This window comes from Coregonus clupeaformis, chromosome 16, assembly GCF_020615455.1.
Source record: "Coregonus clupeaformis isolate EN_2021a chromosome 16, ASM2061545v1, whole genome shotgun sequence".
Taxonomy (NCBI): Eukaryota; Metazoa; Chordata; class Actinopteri; order Salmoniformes; family Salmonidae; genus Coregonus; species Coregonus clupeaformis.
Genome location: NC_059207.1, coordinates 55253485 through 55267868, shown reverse-complemented (window position 1 = coordinate 55267868; position 14384 = coordinate 55253485). Strand labels below are relative to the sequence as shown.

The following is a 14384-nucleotide window of genomic DNA, read 5'->3' as shown; positions in this document are numbered from 1 at the left end:
ACACATTATACATGGCAAAATGTATAAAGTTGAGATTTAAAACTGCAACATTTTCTCTGCACCCCATGACAAAATGTTTGAATTGCAGGAAATAAGTTTTAAACAAACGTGCAACATTTTCTCTCCACCAACAAGAGGGGTGTGAAGAGTTTGTGTCATGAACAGTGCTTGTGCCCATAGAAATAGATGGGGGCGCGGGATGTTCCCCATTGCTGGAAGGGGGTCTGACGTCATAAAAACACACTTGTGCCTGTCTGCTCAATATTCCTTTATGTACATTATTAAATTGAATATCTGTTTAATAAAATGAAGTATGTAATTTGCATTTTTTTGACTATATGGAATAATGATTTAATTAGACCAATTTACACAATACAAAATGTATATTTACTCAGCAAAATTACACATGTCAATTTACACACTATAATAGTTATATCATACAATATACCCCTAGCACAAAATATACATCTAGTAACTTCCATTTTTTGGTGCAATTTATGTAAATTAACCAGTATAATGTTAGGATTTAAGAGTTTTAAAAGTTCAGCTGTATGTTTGAGTATAATCACTTGCTAATTACATCCAGGCTAATTTCTATTTTGACATCCTGAGAGATTTCCTTGGGCAAATAGCTGATCGGACATGACTGATTTTGTGTAAACCACAAAGTATCCACTCCACTCAAGGTCCTTGAAAGTCCCTTTCCTTTCAGTCAGACAACATTCCCACCAACTTTTTATGCATTCCAAAATGAGGCAAATAATTAGCTCTCCTCCTTTGACTGTTCCATAATTAGTCAGTCAATACATCCACCAACTCAAATGCATTGCAAATGGAGTCCAGAAACATGCTCTCCACCCATTCCCAAAAGTCACTATTCCTCCTCATCTGAGGAGCGGTCAGATCGTGCTTCCGAGTGGTTCGGGATGTCTCTGTAGGTGAGGAACTCCAGGATCCTGCGTGGGATGGGGAGGGCCTCCACCTGGTGGGTGGAGACTGAGTGGCGCAGGGCGGAGCGGCACAGGTGGCACAGACTGGGCACTGACCTGGGAACCCTCCAGAACCTCACATGGCCATCTCTGGTCCTGCAAAAAGAACACACAGCCAATTTGTTTACCGTGTTTTAATCTTTCTACATGGATATGCCAACTAAATAAGACTAATTACTAAAAAGACTTCAACTGCAACGACACGGGGGGGGTCGTGTCCGAAATCTGGCTTGCCTACTACTTACTTAAACTGCATACTGTTTACTAATCATACTAAATACTATTTAGAATGTACGGTTAGGTAAAACGAATGCAGTAAGCAACTAATATCGGCATACTAGGCTCATCCTACTGAAAATGCGTCATCTAATGCGCAATTGCGTTGATTCCCGACATACATTTATTTTGGTACAGCGCTTCCCCTCAGCTGATTATCAGCTGTTGTCAGACTAGGGTTGCAAAGCTACTGGTAATTTACTATAGTTATCGGAATCTTTGGTAATTAACAAATTCTATGGCAATCTATCGTAACTTTGGTCATTTATACTTGAATAACTTTTGAAAAATGTATTAATATATTATTCATTTTTATATCTGTGTCCATATTGTCCATTAATTTCTAGTAGATAGACCATATGGTTCAAGAGAAAATAGCCTAATTAATGAAAAAAGCATCTAACTAACCATGGCATTATCAATTAACTCTGGAACTCTTCCAACTATTGATTTTTTTCACAACTGCCACCAGTTTGAAGCCAAAACATTGACAACAAATACATAGACAGTAAAAAAAAACAATATTTCATGCTGAAACCCTCATATTAAACACCAATGCTATTCACTAAGGTGATGGGTTATAATTTATGTAGGATAATGTTTTACAGCTTTGTCATTCTATTATTTTTTAAATCATATTTAATTATTTCATATATTTTACATGTGATAAGGCCACACAGAGGGCCAGAGATAATTACAGACACCTGTGATAATCTGAAGTACCCAAAAGGACCACTAGATGTCTTGTGATAGATTACATAAAATCCATGAAAGATACCAAAAATCTGGTAGTTTACTGGTAAACTTAGAAAGTTTCCATTAATATACCCTCCCTTTACATACCTAAGTCAGACACACATGGGTCTTAAAAGACGATTCCCTTACTTAATAGTGTGCAGTGAATTCTACTAGATGAAAAGCCAAAATGAGTATGACATCCTGGCATTTAAAGCATACTAAAACTAAATAAATAAATAATTGCATACCTAAAATGCCTACTATTTAGGAAACGCAAATACAGGTATTCGGCTTGACAGAGCTTGGACAGAGCTTCCAGGCTTGACAGAGCTTGGACAGAGCTTCCAGGCTTGACAGAGCTTCCAGGCTTGGACAGAGCTGGATCTAAAATGAGTTAAGTGTAGGAGGCTCATGTTTGTATCAAGTTATTCTAATGAGAATGAGCCAGTAAAGTAAATCTACCCTGTGGCTACGACTCCCCCTTGTGGATGGAAGTTGCAGCACAGCCCGTTGGAGGCACGGTCCTCCTTGGTCTGCATCACCATGCCCCTTTGTCCCGGCTCCCACATCTGGAGGGCTCTGTGAAACACATGAAACACAAGGCCTAGTACTTTCTCTTTTAATTTGTTGAGGAGAGTGCAAAGCTCTTAACTAAACTCTTACCTGTCTTCAGTAACAATGGCCAGTTGCAAACCCTCGGGGGAGAATCTCAATGATGAGATTTGGTTCTGTCCATACATCTCAGAGCAATCCCTATGGGAAAGAAAAAGCAACGATGTGTCAACTAATGCACCACACATATCACACCATTATCCTGCTACACATATCACACCATTATCCTGCTACACATATCACACCATTATCCTGCCACACATATCAAACCATTATCCACACACAACTCTCTCTCTCTATCTGTATTAAAATAGAGACGTACATTAGAGATGACAATTTCTGTGCAGTGTAGGGGTCCCACAGATCGATCCACCAACTGGAACCACTGAATGCTGCGGTGGCGAGCAGTGCCCCATCAGGAGAGAAGTCACAGGAAGCTAACAGGTAGAATGTCTTGTGGTTGATCCCCATTAGGTTCCTGATGAAGGTGTACGACCGCAGGCTCCATAGACACACCATCTGGTAAAATAAAAAAATTGGTATACCCTTTTCATACTACCATGCTGAGTCGAACCAAACTCTGCTGGCTCAGACATTTCCTTTTCAGCACGGTTTCCGCAACTATTGTGGTTGCGAAACCAGGCCAGCTTAGTACAGCTTGGTTTCGTTCTGTTCAGTAGTGTGACATGTCCTTTAGTTAGTTTGCAGCTTGTCTGCTACAGCCAAGAAAACAATACCAACTAACTTTATCAAAACAGATTGGCCAGAGTTCTCCTTCTCTTGGAGAGTGCTCTGCTGAGGGGCAACTCACTCTGTCAAACCTGCCAATGGATGCGATCATGCTGCAGTCTGGTGAAACACTACAGCAGCTGACCCAGTCCTTGTGGCCAGTGAGGACATGTGGCTCCTTTTTACCTATGGAGGGCAGAGAAACAGATACAGTATATAGAAGCTTAGGGTCAATTCCATGTGCAATAAACATGTCCATGAATTTCTGCATTGGAGAAGATGAGAGACATATCCTTTGGTGCAATGGTTTTTAGATGTATAACAATAGCTGACCTTTCTGGGTTAGATCCCATATCCTTAAAGTTTTGTCTCGAGAGGAAGATACGAGGGTGAGCTTTCCGTTGGGAGTGAAGACCAGGTCCCTTGCAATACCCTCGTGTCCTTTGAGGTCAAACCGAGGCTGACCTGAAAATGTTATCAGGGCACTGTGAGTTGCAGGTTAACATTAGAGACTTGGCATCATGTGGTCAATAAATGAAATAGAACAGTGTCCTATGTTAGATATCCCACCAGTTACAACATCCCATATCTTGATCACTCCATTGTCTAAACCAGTGGCCAGAAGCAGTCTGGATGACTCTCTATCACAGGATGCTGCTTTTTCTCCAGGTGCTGGTGTCTTTGATGGACGTGGTCCAAACGCCAGCCCCCACACTGTCTGATCACAGTTCAGGGTCTTGTCCTGTCTGTTGCTCTCCAGGGCAATCTCAACCCTATATGGACAAGCATTATTGTCAGTAAACAAATGAAGGCAAAAACTCAAGAGTTGCTGATGAATAACATCAAGACCTTCAAATGAGGAAGGAGGAGAGGAAGCAAGGAAGAATGGATGGAAGGAAGGAAGGAGGAAGGAATATTTACAGGCCTGTCTTCTTTAAAGGCCCTGCATACTTATCATACTGAAGCGGCCAGGCGATCACCCACACAATCCCGTGTCCCATGGACCATGCAAACCAGGATCCATCCGGAGAGAAATCGACGCTCCACGTCTCGCAGCCAGCGCGCCCCTCCAGGGATGGAGGGTGGGCGGATTTCAATTCCAATATCAGCCCATCGGAAGCTGTGAGAGGTGAGAAGTTAGAATGGAAACAATTAATGTTGTTGGACTACGGTAATACAGTACATTTGAGTGAATACTCCACATATTTGTCAGTGCGCCAGCTGTTCAGTAGGCAATTCTTCCCTTTCATTTCTCCCCATCTCTACATGGGATTTACTGTTTCTGAAAGCTATTTACAGGTAACTGAAAAATAAAAGGAAACACCAACATAAAGTCTCTTAACAGGGTGTTGGGTCACTACGAGCCGCCAGAAAAGCCTTGGCATAGATTCTACAAGTGTCTGGAACTCTGTTGGAGGGATGCTACACCATTCTTCCACAATAAATTCCATCAATTGGTGTTTTGTTGATGGTGGTGGAAAACGCTGTCTCAGGCACTGCACCAGAGTCTCCCATAAGTCTTCGTTTTAGTTGAGATCATTGCATCTGGTTTACATCAGGGTTCCCCAACTGGCGGCCCACGGGCCACATTTTATTTGCCCCCCAAACACACCAGCAAATCAGCTCCAAGTGATTATAATTTTGGAAATCTGTTCCAAAGTATCCCCACTCATAATACAGATATATATGTGATCATATACAAATGAAAGCAAGGTTTGAAATGATTGTTTTAGTCAAACGTTATATCTGTTTGGGCTTCATGCTCATCAAATCATTCAGTGACCACCACTCGTGCCCTGTGAATGGGGGCATTGTCATCCTGGAAGAGACCACTCCCACCAGGATAGAAGCGATTAATCAAAGGTTGAAGGTGATCACTCAGAATGGATGTGTATGTATTTATTGGTGTTTACCTTGCCCTCAGTGGACCTAAACCATGCCAGGAAAATGCACCCCACACCATAACAGAGCCGCCAAAACCCTAATTTACTCAAGTGTTTACTTTATTTTGGCAGTTACCTGTATAAATGGAACGTACCTGACCGTATGCGCCGAATGTTGTCTTTCAATGAACACATTTTTGCAAATGATAGACGTTGACCGGAGCAGGTTATCACATTCTTGATCGGTTCAATGCCTATACTTCCTGATTATCTAACAATGCCGTCCAGTCAGTAATCCCATGTTAAAATGCCATATTCCGAGAGAAAAACAGAGCGCATACTGTATATTTCGATCGCTAAATGATGTGATATAGACTAATATTGTTTTTTAAAAGCTTTCGGAAGAGAAATGTAAGTCAAATCGGAATTCATCTGATTTCCTGTACAGTAAAATTTCATCTCTCCAATGCGATGCGATTGGCTACCTTGCCACACGTGCCCTTGTTTTCTATTACATAACATGGACTGTCTTGGCTTTATTGCTTTTTTGATCTATTGATGAGCATACTCATTCCCAGGGGCGCAACTTTCACTGGGGACGGGGTCCCCCCCACATTCTGAAATTGCATTTTTGTCCCCCACAGTTTTATAATTGGAATGTGATACAAAACGAGGCAACCGTGTGATTTAGGACCATGCGGACGCCTCCGTGCGTCAGTAGGCTGTTTGGAGTGTTTATCTGACTGGATAAAAACAATAAAAAACAATTATGTCCCCCCTCCACTTCTAAAATCAAAGTTGCGCCCCTGCTCATTCCAACTTGTAAATTGTATCTATTGTTCATTAATAAAAAGAGAAAGAGAGAGTGAGAGAGAAACATCTAGTATCTATGCTGCAATAGTCTATGTGTCTGGGGGCTAGGGTCAGTCTGTTATATCTGGTGTTATTCTCCTGTCTATCTGGTGTCCTGTGTGAATTTAAGTATGCTCCCTCTAATTCTCTCTCTCTCTCTCCCGCTCTCCCTCCCCTCCCAGAGGACCTGAGCCCTAGGACCATGCCTCAGGACTACCTGGCCTGATGACTCCTTGCTGTCCCCAGTCCACCTGGTCATGCTGCTGCTCCAGTTTCAACTCTTCTACCTGCAGCTATGGAACCCTGACCTGTTCACCTGACATGATACCTTGTCCCAGACCTGCTGTTTTCAACTCTCTCTCTCTCTACCGCACCTGCTATTTCAACCTATAAATGCCCGGCTATGAAAAGCCAAGTGACATTTACTCCTGATGTACTGACCTGTTATTTGACCCTGCTGGTCATCCATGAACGTTTGAACATCTTGGAGAAAAATATGGCCTTAATGGCCATGTACTGTTATAATGTCCACCAGGCACAGCCAGAAGGGGACTGGCCACCCCTCAGAGCCTGGTTCCTCTCTAGGTTTCTTCCTAGGTTTCTGTCTTGCTAGGGAGTTTTTCCTAGCCACTGTGCTTCTACATCTGCATTGCTTACTGTTTGGGGTTTTAGGCTGGGTTTCTGTATAGCACTTTGTGACATCTGGTGATGTAAAAAGGGCTTTATAAATACATTTGATTGACATACACGAAGTGTACAAAACATTAGGAACACCTGCTCTTCCCATGAATAGACTGACAAGGTGAATCCAGGTGAAAGCTATGATCCCTTATTGATGTCACTTGTTAAATCCACTTTCATCAGTGTAGATGAAGTGGAGGAGACAGGTTAAAGAAGGACTTTTAAGCCTTGAGACATGGATTGTGTATGTGTGCCATTCAGAGGATGAACTGGCAAGACAAAACATTGAAGTACCTTTGAACCGGGTATGGTTGTAGGTGCCAGTCGCACCGGTTTGAGTGTGTCAAGAACTGCAACGCTGCTGAATTTTTCACGCTCAACAGTTTCCCGTGTGTATCAAGAATGGTCCACCATGCAAAGGATATCCAGCCAACTTGACACAACTGTGGGAAGCATTGAAGTCAACATGGGCCAGCATCCCTGTGGAATGCTTTTGACACCTTTTTTTGTCCATGCCCCAACGAACTGAGGCTGTGCTGAGGGCAAAAGGGGGTGCAACTCAATATTAGGAAGGTGTTCCTAATGTTTTGTGCACTCAGTGTACATCCATCCCTGCCTATGTTTTTTTATTCAGATGTATTTTGTGTTTGAATGATACAAAATGTTATGAAATGTTACATTACTGTCAAAAATGTCATTTAATGAGACAAATGGCAACAATTCATTTAAATAACCCTGTTAATGATCAATGAATAAGCCTTAAGTGAAAACCAAAAAGTGAAATGGACAGTAAAAAGCAGACCCATACATCTACATAGGCTACTGTAAAAGCCAACCACCTATAATTACACATCTTCTCACAGTTTCATACGTAGTAAAATGTTCTCTATGATATGCTTTAAAGAATTACATAAAAACAATCTTCCAACACCTAAAATGTGACAAGTTCTTCCATATCTGTAGTTTCTAGCTGTAATGGATGTTCAACAATTTCTTCATCTTCATGGTCATCTGAAAAAGAGATGGGTTACACATTTGGGTTAGAGCTGCATATACAGTATGAGGTCAATACAAAACAGCAACAGAATAGTTACAGTTCTATCCACTGTATATTATAGATACATGCAATTACAACATTACAATCACATTACTTGCCTTCATAATGTAACATAGAACAGGCCTACACCTTTTCAAAACAAATATATGCAGCTAGTACACCAGTGGGAAATCCCCCCCTCTACAAGCAGGAAGCAGCTAGAATCATCTCTTACTGGATGAGATTCTATGTATTTGTACAAGTGTAGTGTTGTGTCCATTAGTCAGAGGTAGAGGTGGCAGTCTGGGTACTGCTTGATGAAACACCTCCTCTTCATCGGACTCTACCAGGCTCAACACATCTCCTCTCTCCTCCTCCATTCGCTCACATCCATTACCTGTTAAAAAAAAAAGATCAATTTAGATTTCAAAGTTGGTTGTTAGTATTTACATATATATTTTAGCAAGTCAGTAACTTTCCAAGTCACTCATCATCAAAGTATATCTTATCTTTAAGGTTAGGTTGATGGATCTTTTTCTTTCACCTTTCATGAAACTACACAATAATAAACAAAGGCAGATGAGCTAACTTGAAGCTCTTGTAACAAAAGGGACAATGCAATTCATGGGGAAAAGGGGTTTTACCCAGGCAAATTCGGTCACGGCTGGAATATATTGTTTTAGCGATAACAATCCCAGATCCTACGACCAAAAGGGCTAGGAATATCCCAATGATTGCTCCAGTGTATTGAGAAGAGGCTGAGGAAACAAAAAAAACTAGATTAGACATGTTTTAGTCTCTCATTAGACATGCTTACATGTCGCTAAAGGGACATGAATGTACAAGAATCTCTCACAAGGAGAGGCAACAGGTTTATCGACATTCCAAAGAAGGTGTTTCCTTGCTACCTTTCTGCACCTGCCTTTGATAGGTTTTTGTTTAAAAGAATGGTATTCTGTGTCTATACAGTGAGGGAAAAAAGTATTTGATCCCCTGCTGATTTTGTACGTTTGCCCACTGACAAAGACATGATCAGTCTATAATTGTAATGGTAGGTTTATTTGAACAGTGAGAGACAGAATAACAACAACAAAAATCCAGAAAAACGCATGTCAATGTTATAAATTGATTTGCATTTTAATGAGGGAAATAAGTATTTGACCCCTCTGCAAAACATGACTTAGGACTTGGTGGCAAAACCCTTGTTGGCAATCACAGAGGTCAGACGTTTCTTGTAGTTGGCCACCAGGTTTGCACACATCTCAGGATGGATTTTGTCCCACTCCTCTTTGCAGATCTTCTCCAAGTCATTAAGGTTTCGAGGCTGACGTTTGGCAACTCGAACCTTCAGCTCCCTCCACAGATTTTCTATGGGATTAAGGTCTGGAGACTGGCTAGGCCACTCCAGGACCTTAATGTGCTTATTCTTGAGCCACTCCTTTATTGCCTTGGCCGTGTGTTTTGGGTAATTGTCATGCTGGAATACCCATTCACGACCCATTTTCAATGCCCTGGCTGAGGGAAGGAGGTTCTCACCCAAGATTTGACGGTACATGGCCCGTCCATCGTCCCTTTGATGCAGTGAAGTTGTCCTGTCCCCTTAGCAGAAAAACACCCCCAAAGCATAATGTTTCCACCTCCATGTTTGACGGTGGGGATGGTGTTCTTGGGGTCATAGGCAGCATTCCTCCTCCTCCAAACACGGCGAGTTGAGTTGATGCCAAAGAGCTCAATTTTGGTCTCATCTGACCACAACACTTTCACCCAGTTCTCCTCTGAATTATTCAGATGTTCATTGGCAAACTTCAGACGGGCATGTATATGTGCTTTCTTGAGCAGGGGGACCTTGCGGGCGCTGCAGGATTTCAGTCCTTTACGGCGTAGTGTGTTATCAATTGTTTTCTTGGTGACAATGGTCCCAGCTGCCTTGAGATCATTGACAAGATCCTCCCGTGTAGTTCTGAGCTGATTCCTCACCGTTCTCATGATCATTGCAACTCCACGAGGTGAGATCTTGAATGGAGCCCCAGGCCGAGGGAGATTGACAGTTCTTTTGTGTTTCTTCTATTTGCGAATAATCGCACCAACTGTTGTCACCTTCTCACCAAGCTGATTGGCGATGGTCTTGTAGCCCATTCCAGCCTTGTGTAGTTCTACAATCAGGTCCCTGACATCCTTGGAGAGCTCTTTGGTCTTGGCCATGGTGGAGAGTTTGGAATGTGATTGATTGATTGCTTCTGTGGACAGGTGTCTTTTATACAGGTAACAAACTGAGATTAGGAGCACTCCCTTTAAGAGTGTGCTCCTAATCTCAGCTCGTTACCTGTATAAAAGACACCTGGGAGCCAGAAATCTTTCTGATTGAGAGGGGGTCAAATACTTATTTCCCTCATTAAAATGCAAATCAATTTATAACATTTTTTACATGTGTTTTTCTGGATTTTTTTGTTGTTATTCTGTCTCTCACTGTTCAAATAAACCTACCATTAAAATGATAGACTGATCATGTCTTTGTCAGTGGGCAAACGTACAAAATCAGCAGGGGATCAAATACTTTTTTTCCCTCACTGTACATGTATTACATGTGCACTAAGCATGTTCACAAATGGTTTAGTTCTGATAAAGATCCCCCACACCTGGCCTTTATGATTATAAACATCAATTATCACTAGGGCCATATGCAATCTGTAGACACGTTTTCTATACAGTTTCCCATATGTCCCACATTTTTTCTTACAGTAAGGAAATATAGGCACGTGCACAAACACGCACTGACACACTCTCTCTCTCTTTCTCAACTCACTCGTAACTGTTAAATAGATCTCCAGCTCGCGGACCATCAGTGGGTTCTCGCTCCTGCAGAAGTAGAGGCCCTCGTCCTGCTTGGCGACGTTGACTATGGTGAGGGTGAAGGTGGGGCCCTGCTCTGACAGGACATACTTGGGGCTGGGTACCACGTCCTCCTGCTGGGCTGTCCTCTGCCAGGTGGTGAGGGCTGGAGGCCGGGAGCTGGACTCTGTACAGGTTAATGTGATGTTGGTGCCTTCGAGAGCTGTGACCAGTGGTTCCCCTTCAGGATAGGGAGACTCTGGGAGATGAGAAGAAACAGGGTGTTAGACTGGGTCAGGGATATAATTACACATTTATATTAGATATAAGGATACACGTGCACACACACACACACACATACACACATACACACACACACACACACACTATGGAGAGGTGTGGCTGAGTAAGAGGTGTACACGTTCTTTGGTGCTTTTTCATTGTTTGGCACGGCTTTCTGGAATTACAAAGACAGCTCCCTTGCTGTGTGCCACTGAATGGGTTCACACCTGGCTAACATTCTGAGCTTTGTACAGTTGCAGAAACCACAGTTGGTTTAAAGCTGAAATAAACAAAGAGTTGACCTGAACTGAAGTGAACTGTTATTGATAAGTTTCAGGGCGTCTTTGTACAGTATTTGCAATACAGAAACCATCAAGCTGAAAAGTAAACAGAGAGCATAGAAGCTATGTTGACTCGTTTGCAGGGTGTCTCTTATATTGCTTACTGAGGGTGAAGGAGCAGAACTTCTCGTCTTCTGCACTGATCATAGGGTGATGCCCATCACACTTGAGCGTCTGCCCGTCAAACAACAACGACCTGTTCAGATTCACCACCAGACTGTCTGTCACCTCCGACTCCATCAGCTGTCCTGCCACCTAAGATGACCACAATGGAAATAAGTTGTTACACTTGTGTGTTATCCTCAATGATTTTAAATGCATTGTACCCCATTTAATTGTGTTTTTAAATTGTCCCCCAAAAACACACAAAAAAACACCTGGTTCCCCTGTCTCGCTGGCTCTTGATGTTTCTCCCCCCAGAGTAACGTGGGAGAGGGGTAGCCTCCAAACCAGCTGCAGTTAAACTGGACATGGGACAGGTTCTTCCATACCTTCCACTGACACTCCGGTTGCTTCTCTGGGGAATCTAGAGGAGAAATGGAAGCACTTAATGTTACGGTATTTATAGAATTGATTTGGTATTTGGGTAATTACACAGTAATAACAAACCAGGTACCATTTTGATTGTTAAGATAATATGATAATAAGATTCATTATTTTGGTTAATCTAAACAAGCACCACTGGGCACCATTAGGTACCAGGTATTTAGCCAGTGGCAACTGCAGACAAACAAAACAGTATTGACATTCAGAGATTAATTTTTTCTTAAATGATCACTAAGCCCAGGCAATCCCAGAAGACAGATCCCAGTATCAGAGACTAGTGAGTCGATTACCCTTATAGTCACCTACAGTATACAAGCAGCTCTCTGCTCCAGTCAACTGCCTTCTTGGAAACTGAGTTCTGGGCTCTACAGCTATAGTTCCCCTGAGCTGTGGGTTGGATGTCCTCTATCCTGAAGTCCAGCCAGGACCCACTGCCCGCTGTCAGGGAGTCGTTGCTGGACGCCACACCCTGAAACCCCCAGGACAGACTCTGGGAGGGATAAGACCAGCTGGAGCAGTTGAACAACACAGTGGAACCCCTGTGGACGACAAGGGTTCCATTGGAAAGGGTTGTGGCTGGGTGGATGTCTGTGATGCCATTTTCAGGACCACCTGTAAGAGGTAAACATGAGGTAGTTTAGTAATAGTGTCTACAAAGTAGGCATACACTTTGCACTTGAATAGTCTTCCCAGAATACAACAATCAAGCATTGTTACAATGTTTCATTATTGAACAATGTGGACTGATACCACAACATACACACATGGCATTCTCTTTAGAGATCCTTCCTAGTCCTTATTGGTTAAAATCAGACCGTTCAACGCTCGTCAAGGTACAGTATTTAAGATCACCTGCAAATACCCTTTTATGATACACATTCAAATGCCTACAGGAGACATGGACATACTACTACAGTATCTGTTATCCACGAAACTAACCACTGCAGAAAATATTCTGGAAGAACCCGTTTCAAGAAATTTGGAGCCAGGGCAATTGACCAAGATACTCGATTGTATACACCTGTCAGCAACGGGTGAGGCTGAAATAGCCGAATCCACTAAATTGAAGGGGTGTCCACATACTTTTGGCAATGTAGTTTATATACAATTCATTATACAAGAATTATATCAACACACACATTGTTACATTAGAAAACATACACTTACTGACTATTCGCAATGTCAGACTTGTTTGAGTTTTGTTGTCATGGGGTAAGGAATCACAAAGATAGGTCCCCTCATCTGACAAAGCTAGTCCATTGATGTACAAGCTTTGATTGTACTGTATCGTCAGGTGCCCTTCACTTGAAGGTGTTAGAATTATGGAATGATTTCGGCCAATGATAAACTGTCCATTCTTCATCCATCCCGTGAAGGAGGGAGTCACATTAATCGCAGTGTTCCAACACGGAAGTAGAATATTCGCTCCCAGTGTTTTGATAACAGTAGTTTGATCTGAGCGCCCATTTGCTGCAACTTTCATAAAAACAATAAGCAAGAGATGAGACACGATTAACAAATAGTAAAAGTGAGTACCACATAGATCAAAACATTGACCTAATATAAACTAATTTCACTGTATCACTTATTAGGCTAAAAACAATGGATTATGTTTCAAATCCACCTTTTACGTTACATAGGCTATTCATAAACACGTCACAAGTGGACACTCACCTGTCTGATGCATGAACAAAAGAAGAAAAATTGCAACTGTGAATGCCTTCATGATTATTACTGCTGTGTAGCCTGATTGCAAGTTAAACAAAAGCTTGGTTGCCAATGTCAGCCGTTTACCTGACTACCTGTTGTACGTGCTATGACAAAACACAACTCTACACGTTGTTTACATAAGACTGGTTAGAGTAGATAATATATCCATAGGCTATAATTCAACACATCTATTTTCCATGGAACTGCCACATGCTATATATTTTCACCTATTTGGCTACCTGGCTGTTTACTCAGGGAGAGGTATTATGGACACGCCTAGTGCCCAAATGGATGACGCATGTCGCGTAGCTGAGAGTCGAGTGTGGAGGCAAATCGGTTCCGTCGATCGTCCTTATAAGCCCTTGCAAGCTACAATATGTAACTTTTTGTGCGACCGGACCAAATTCACATAGAAATATGAATTATAGATGTTTCATTCTCATTGGCAGCAAGTCTAACAATTCTGTGTTCTATGCGCGCTATTTTTATGCTTTCCGTTCTTATGTTTCGTTTTTGCGTCTTTTACTTTCGGTTGTTAACACCAGCTTCAAAATTTGGGGTTATGGAAAATATATGTCACACCAGTTTAGATGGTAAAATGAATCTCTACACAATGACTGGTTTGTTTTGCAACAGCATAACACTTATTAAAATTTGTAAAGTGATTATGTCGATGGGCGATGGAGAAATAACAATAAGTATTGGTCACCATCTGGATTTGATCACTATCTCCAATTTGTTCCATCCCACTTGATTTTATTTCGAGTAGGGTAGCAGCCTACACGAGAAATAACTTGTTGGTAGTAGGCCTAACCATCTGGATTTCACCATGATAGAGTCTACACTCCTCAATGGGGACAGTACGCGCTGCAAGCCGACA

At 42.1% G+C, this 14384-nt stretch overlaps 2 protein-coding genes across 3 annotated transcripts; both read right to left on the bottom strand.

Annotated features, from left to right (window-relative positions):
* Positions 1-133: 133 nt before the first annotated feature.
* Positions 134-5696, bottom strand: wsb2 (WD repeat and SOCS box containing 2). 2 transcript variants are annotated; one of them, XM_041901653.1, is made up of 9 exons: positions 5383-5696; positions 4266-4464; positions 3915-4117; positions 3678-3809; positions 3427-3530; positions 2938-3134; positions 2667-2756; positions 2466-2582; positions 134-1085 (listed from the first exon to the last, which is right to left on the bottom strand). In XM_041901653.1, the coding sequence occupies exons 1-9, from the start codon at positions 5420-5422 to the stop codon at positions 875-877; spliced, it is 1293 nt and encodes a 430-aa protein (XP_041757587.1). In that variant the 5' UTR covers positions 5423-5696; the 3' UTR covers positions 134-874. The 2 variants fall into 2 exon arrangements, with proteins under 2 accessions (XP_041757587.1, XP_041757588.1); XM_041901654.1 differs by having other exon boundaries at positions 4296-4464.
* A 1743-nt stretch (positions 5697-7439) lies between these two features.
* Positions 7440-13807, bottom strand: LOC121584255 (V-set and immunoglobulin domain-containing protein 10). Its single transcript, XM_041900086.2, has 9 exons — positions 13469-13807; positions 12962-13270; positions 12101-12406; positions 11626-11774; positions 11353-11503; positions 10600-10884; positions 8441-8554; positions 8032-8193; positions 7440-7771 (listed from the first exon to the last, which is right to left on the bottom strand). Exons 1-9 carry the CDS (start codon positions 13518-13520, stop codon positions 7692-7694), a joined length of 1608 nt encoding a protein of 535 aa, XP_041756020.2. The 5' UTR covers positions 13521-13807; the 3' UTR covers positions 7440-7691.
* Between the last annotated feature and the right edge of the window lie 577 nt (positions 13808-14384).

Excerpts from the sequence above, each read along its gene's own strand:
- LOC121584255 (XM_041900086.2), bottom strand. The coding sequence starts at position 13,520 with ATGAAGGCATTCACAGTTGCAATTTTTCTTCTTTTGTTCATGCATCAG. Across the intron at positions 12,407-12,961 it reads TCTGACATTGCGAATAGTCA|GTGGTCCTGAAAATGGCATC; the intron begins GTAAGTGTATGT and ends TACCTCTTACAG. Across the intron at positions 11,775-12,100 it reads CAGAGAGCTGCTTGTATACT|ATTCCCCAGAGAAGCAACCG; the intron begins GTAGGTGACTAT and ends TTTCTCCTCTAG.
- wsb2 (XM_041901653.1), bottom strand. The coding sequence starts at position 5,422 with ATGTGTTCATTGAAAGACAACATTCGGCGCATACGGTCAG. Across the intron at positions 4,465-5,382 it reads CATTCGGCGCATACGGTCAG|CTTCCGATGGGCTGATATTG; the intron begins GTACGTTCCATT and ends CACCTCTCACAG. Across the intron at positions 3,810-3,914 it reads GATATGGGATGTTGTAACTG|GTCAGCCTCGGTTTGACCTC; the intron begins GTGGGATATCTA and ends TAACATTTTCAG.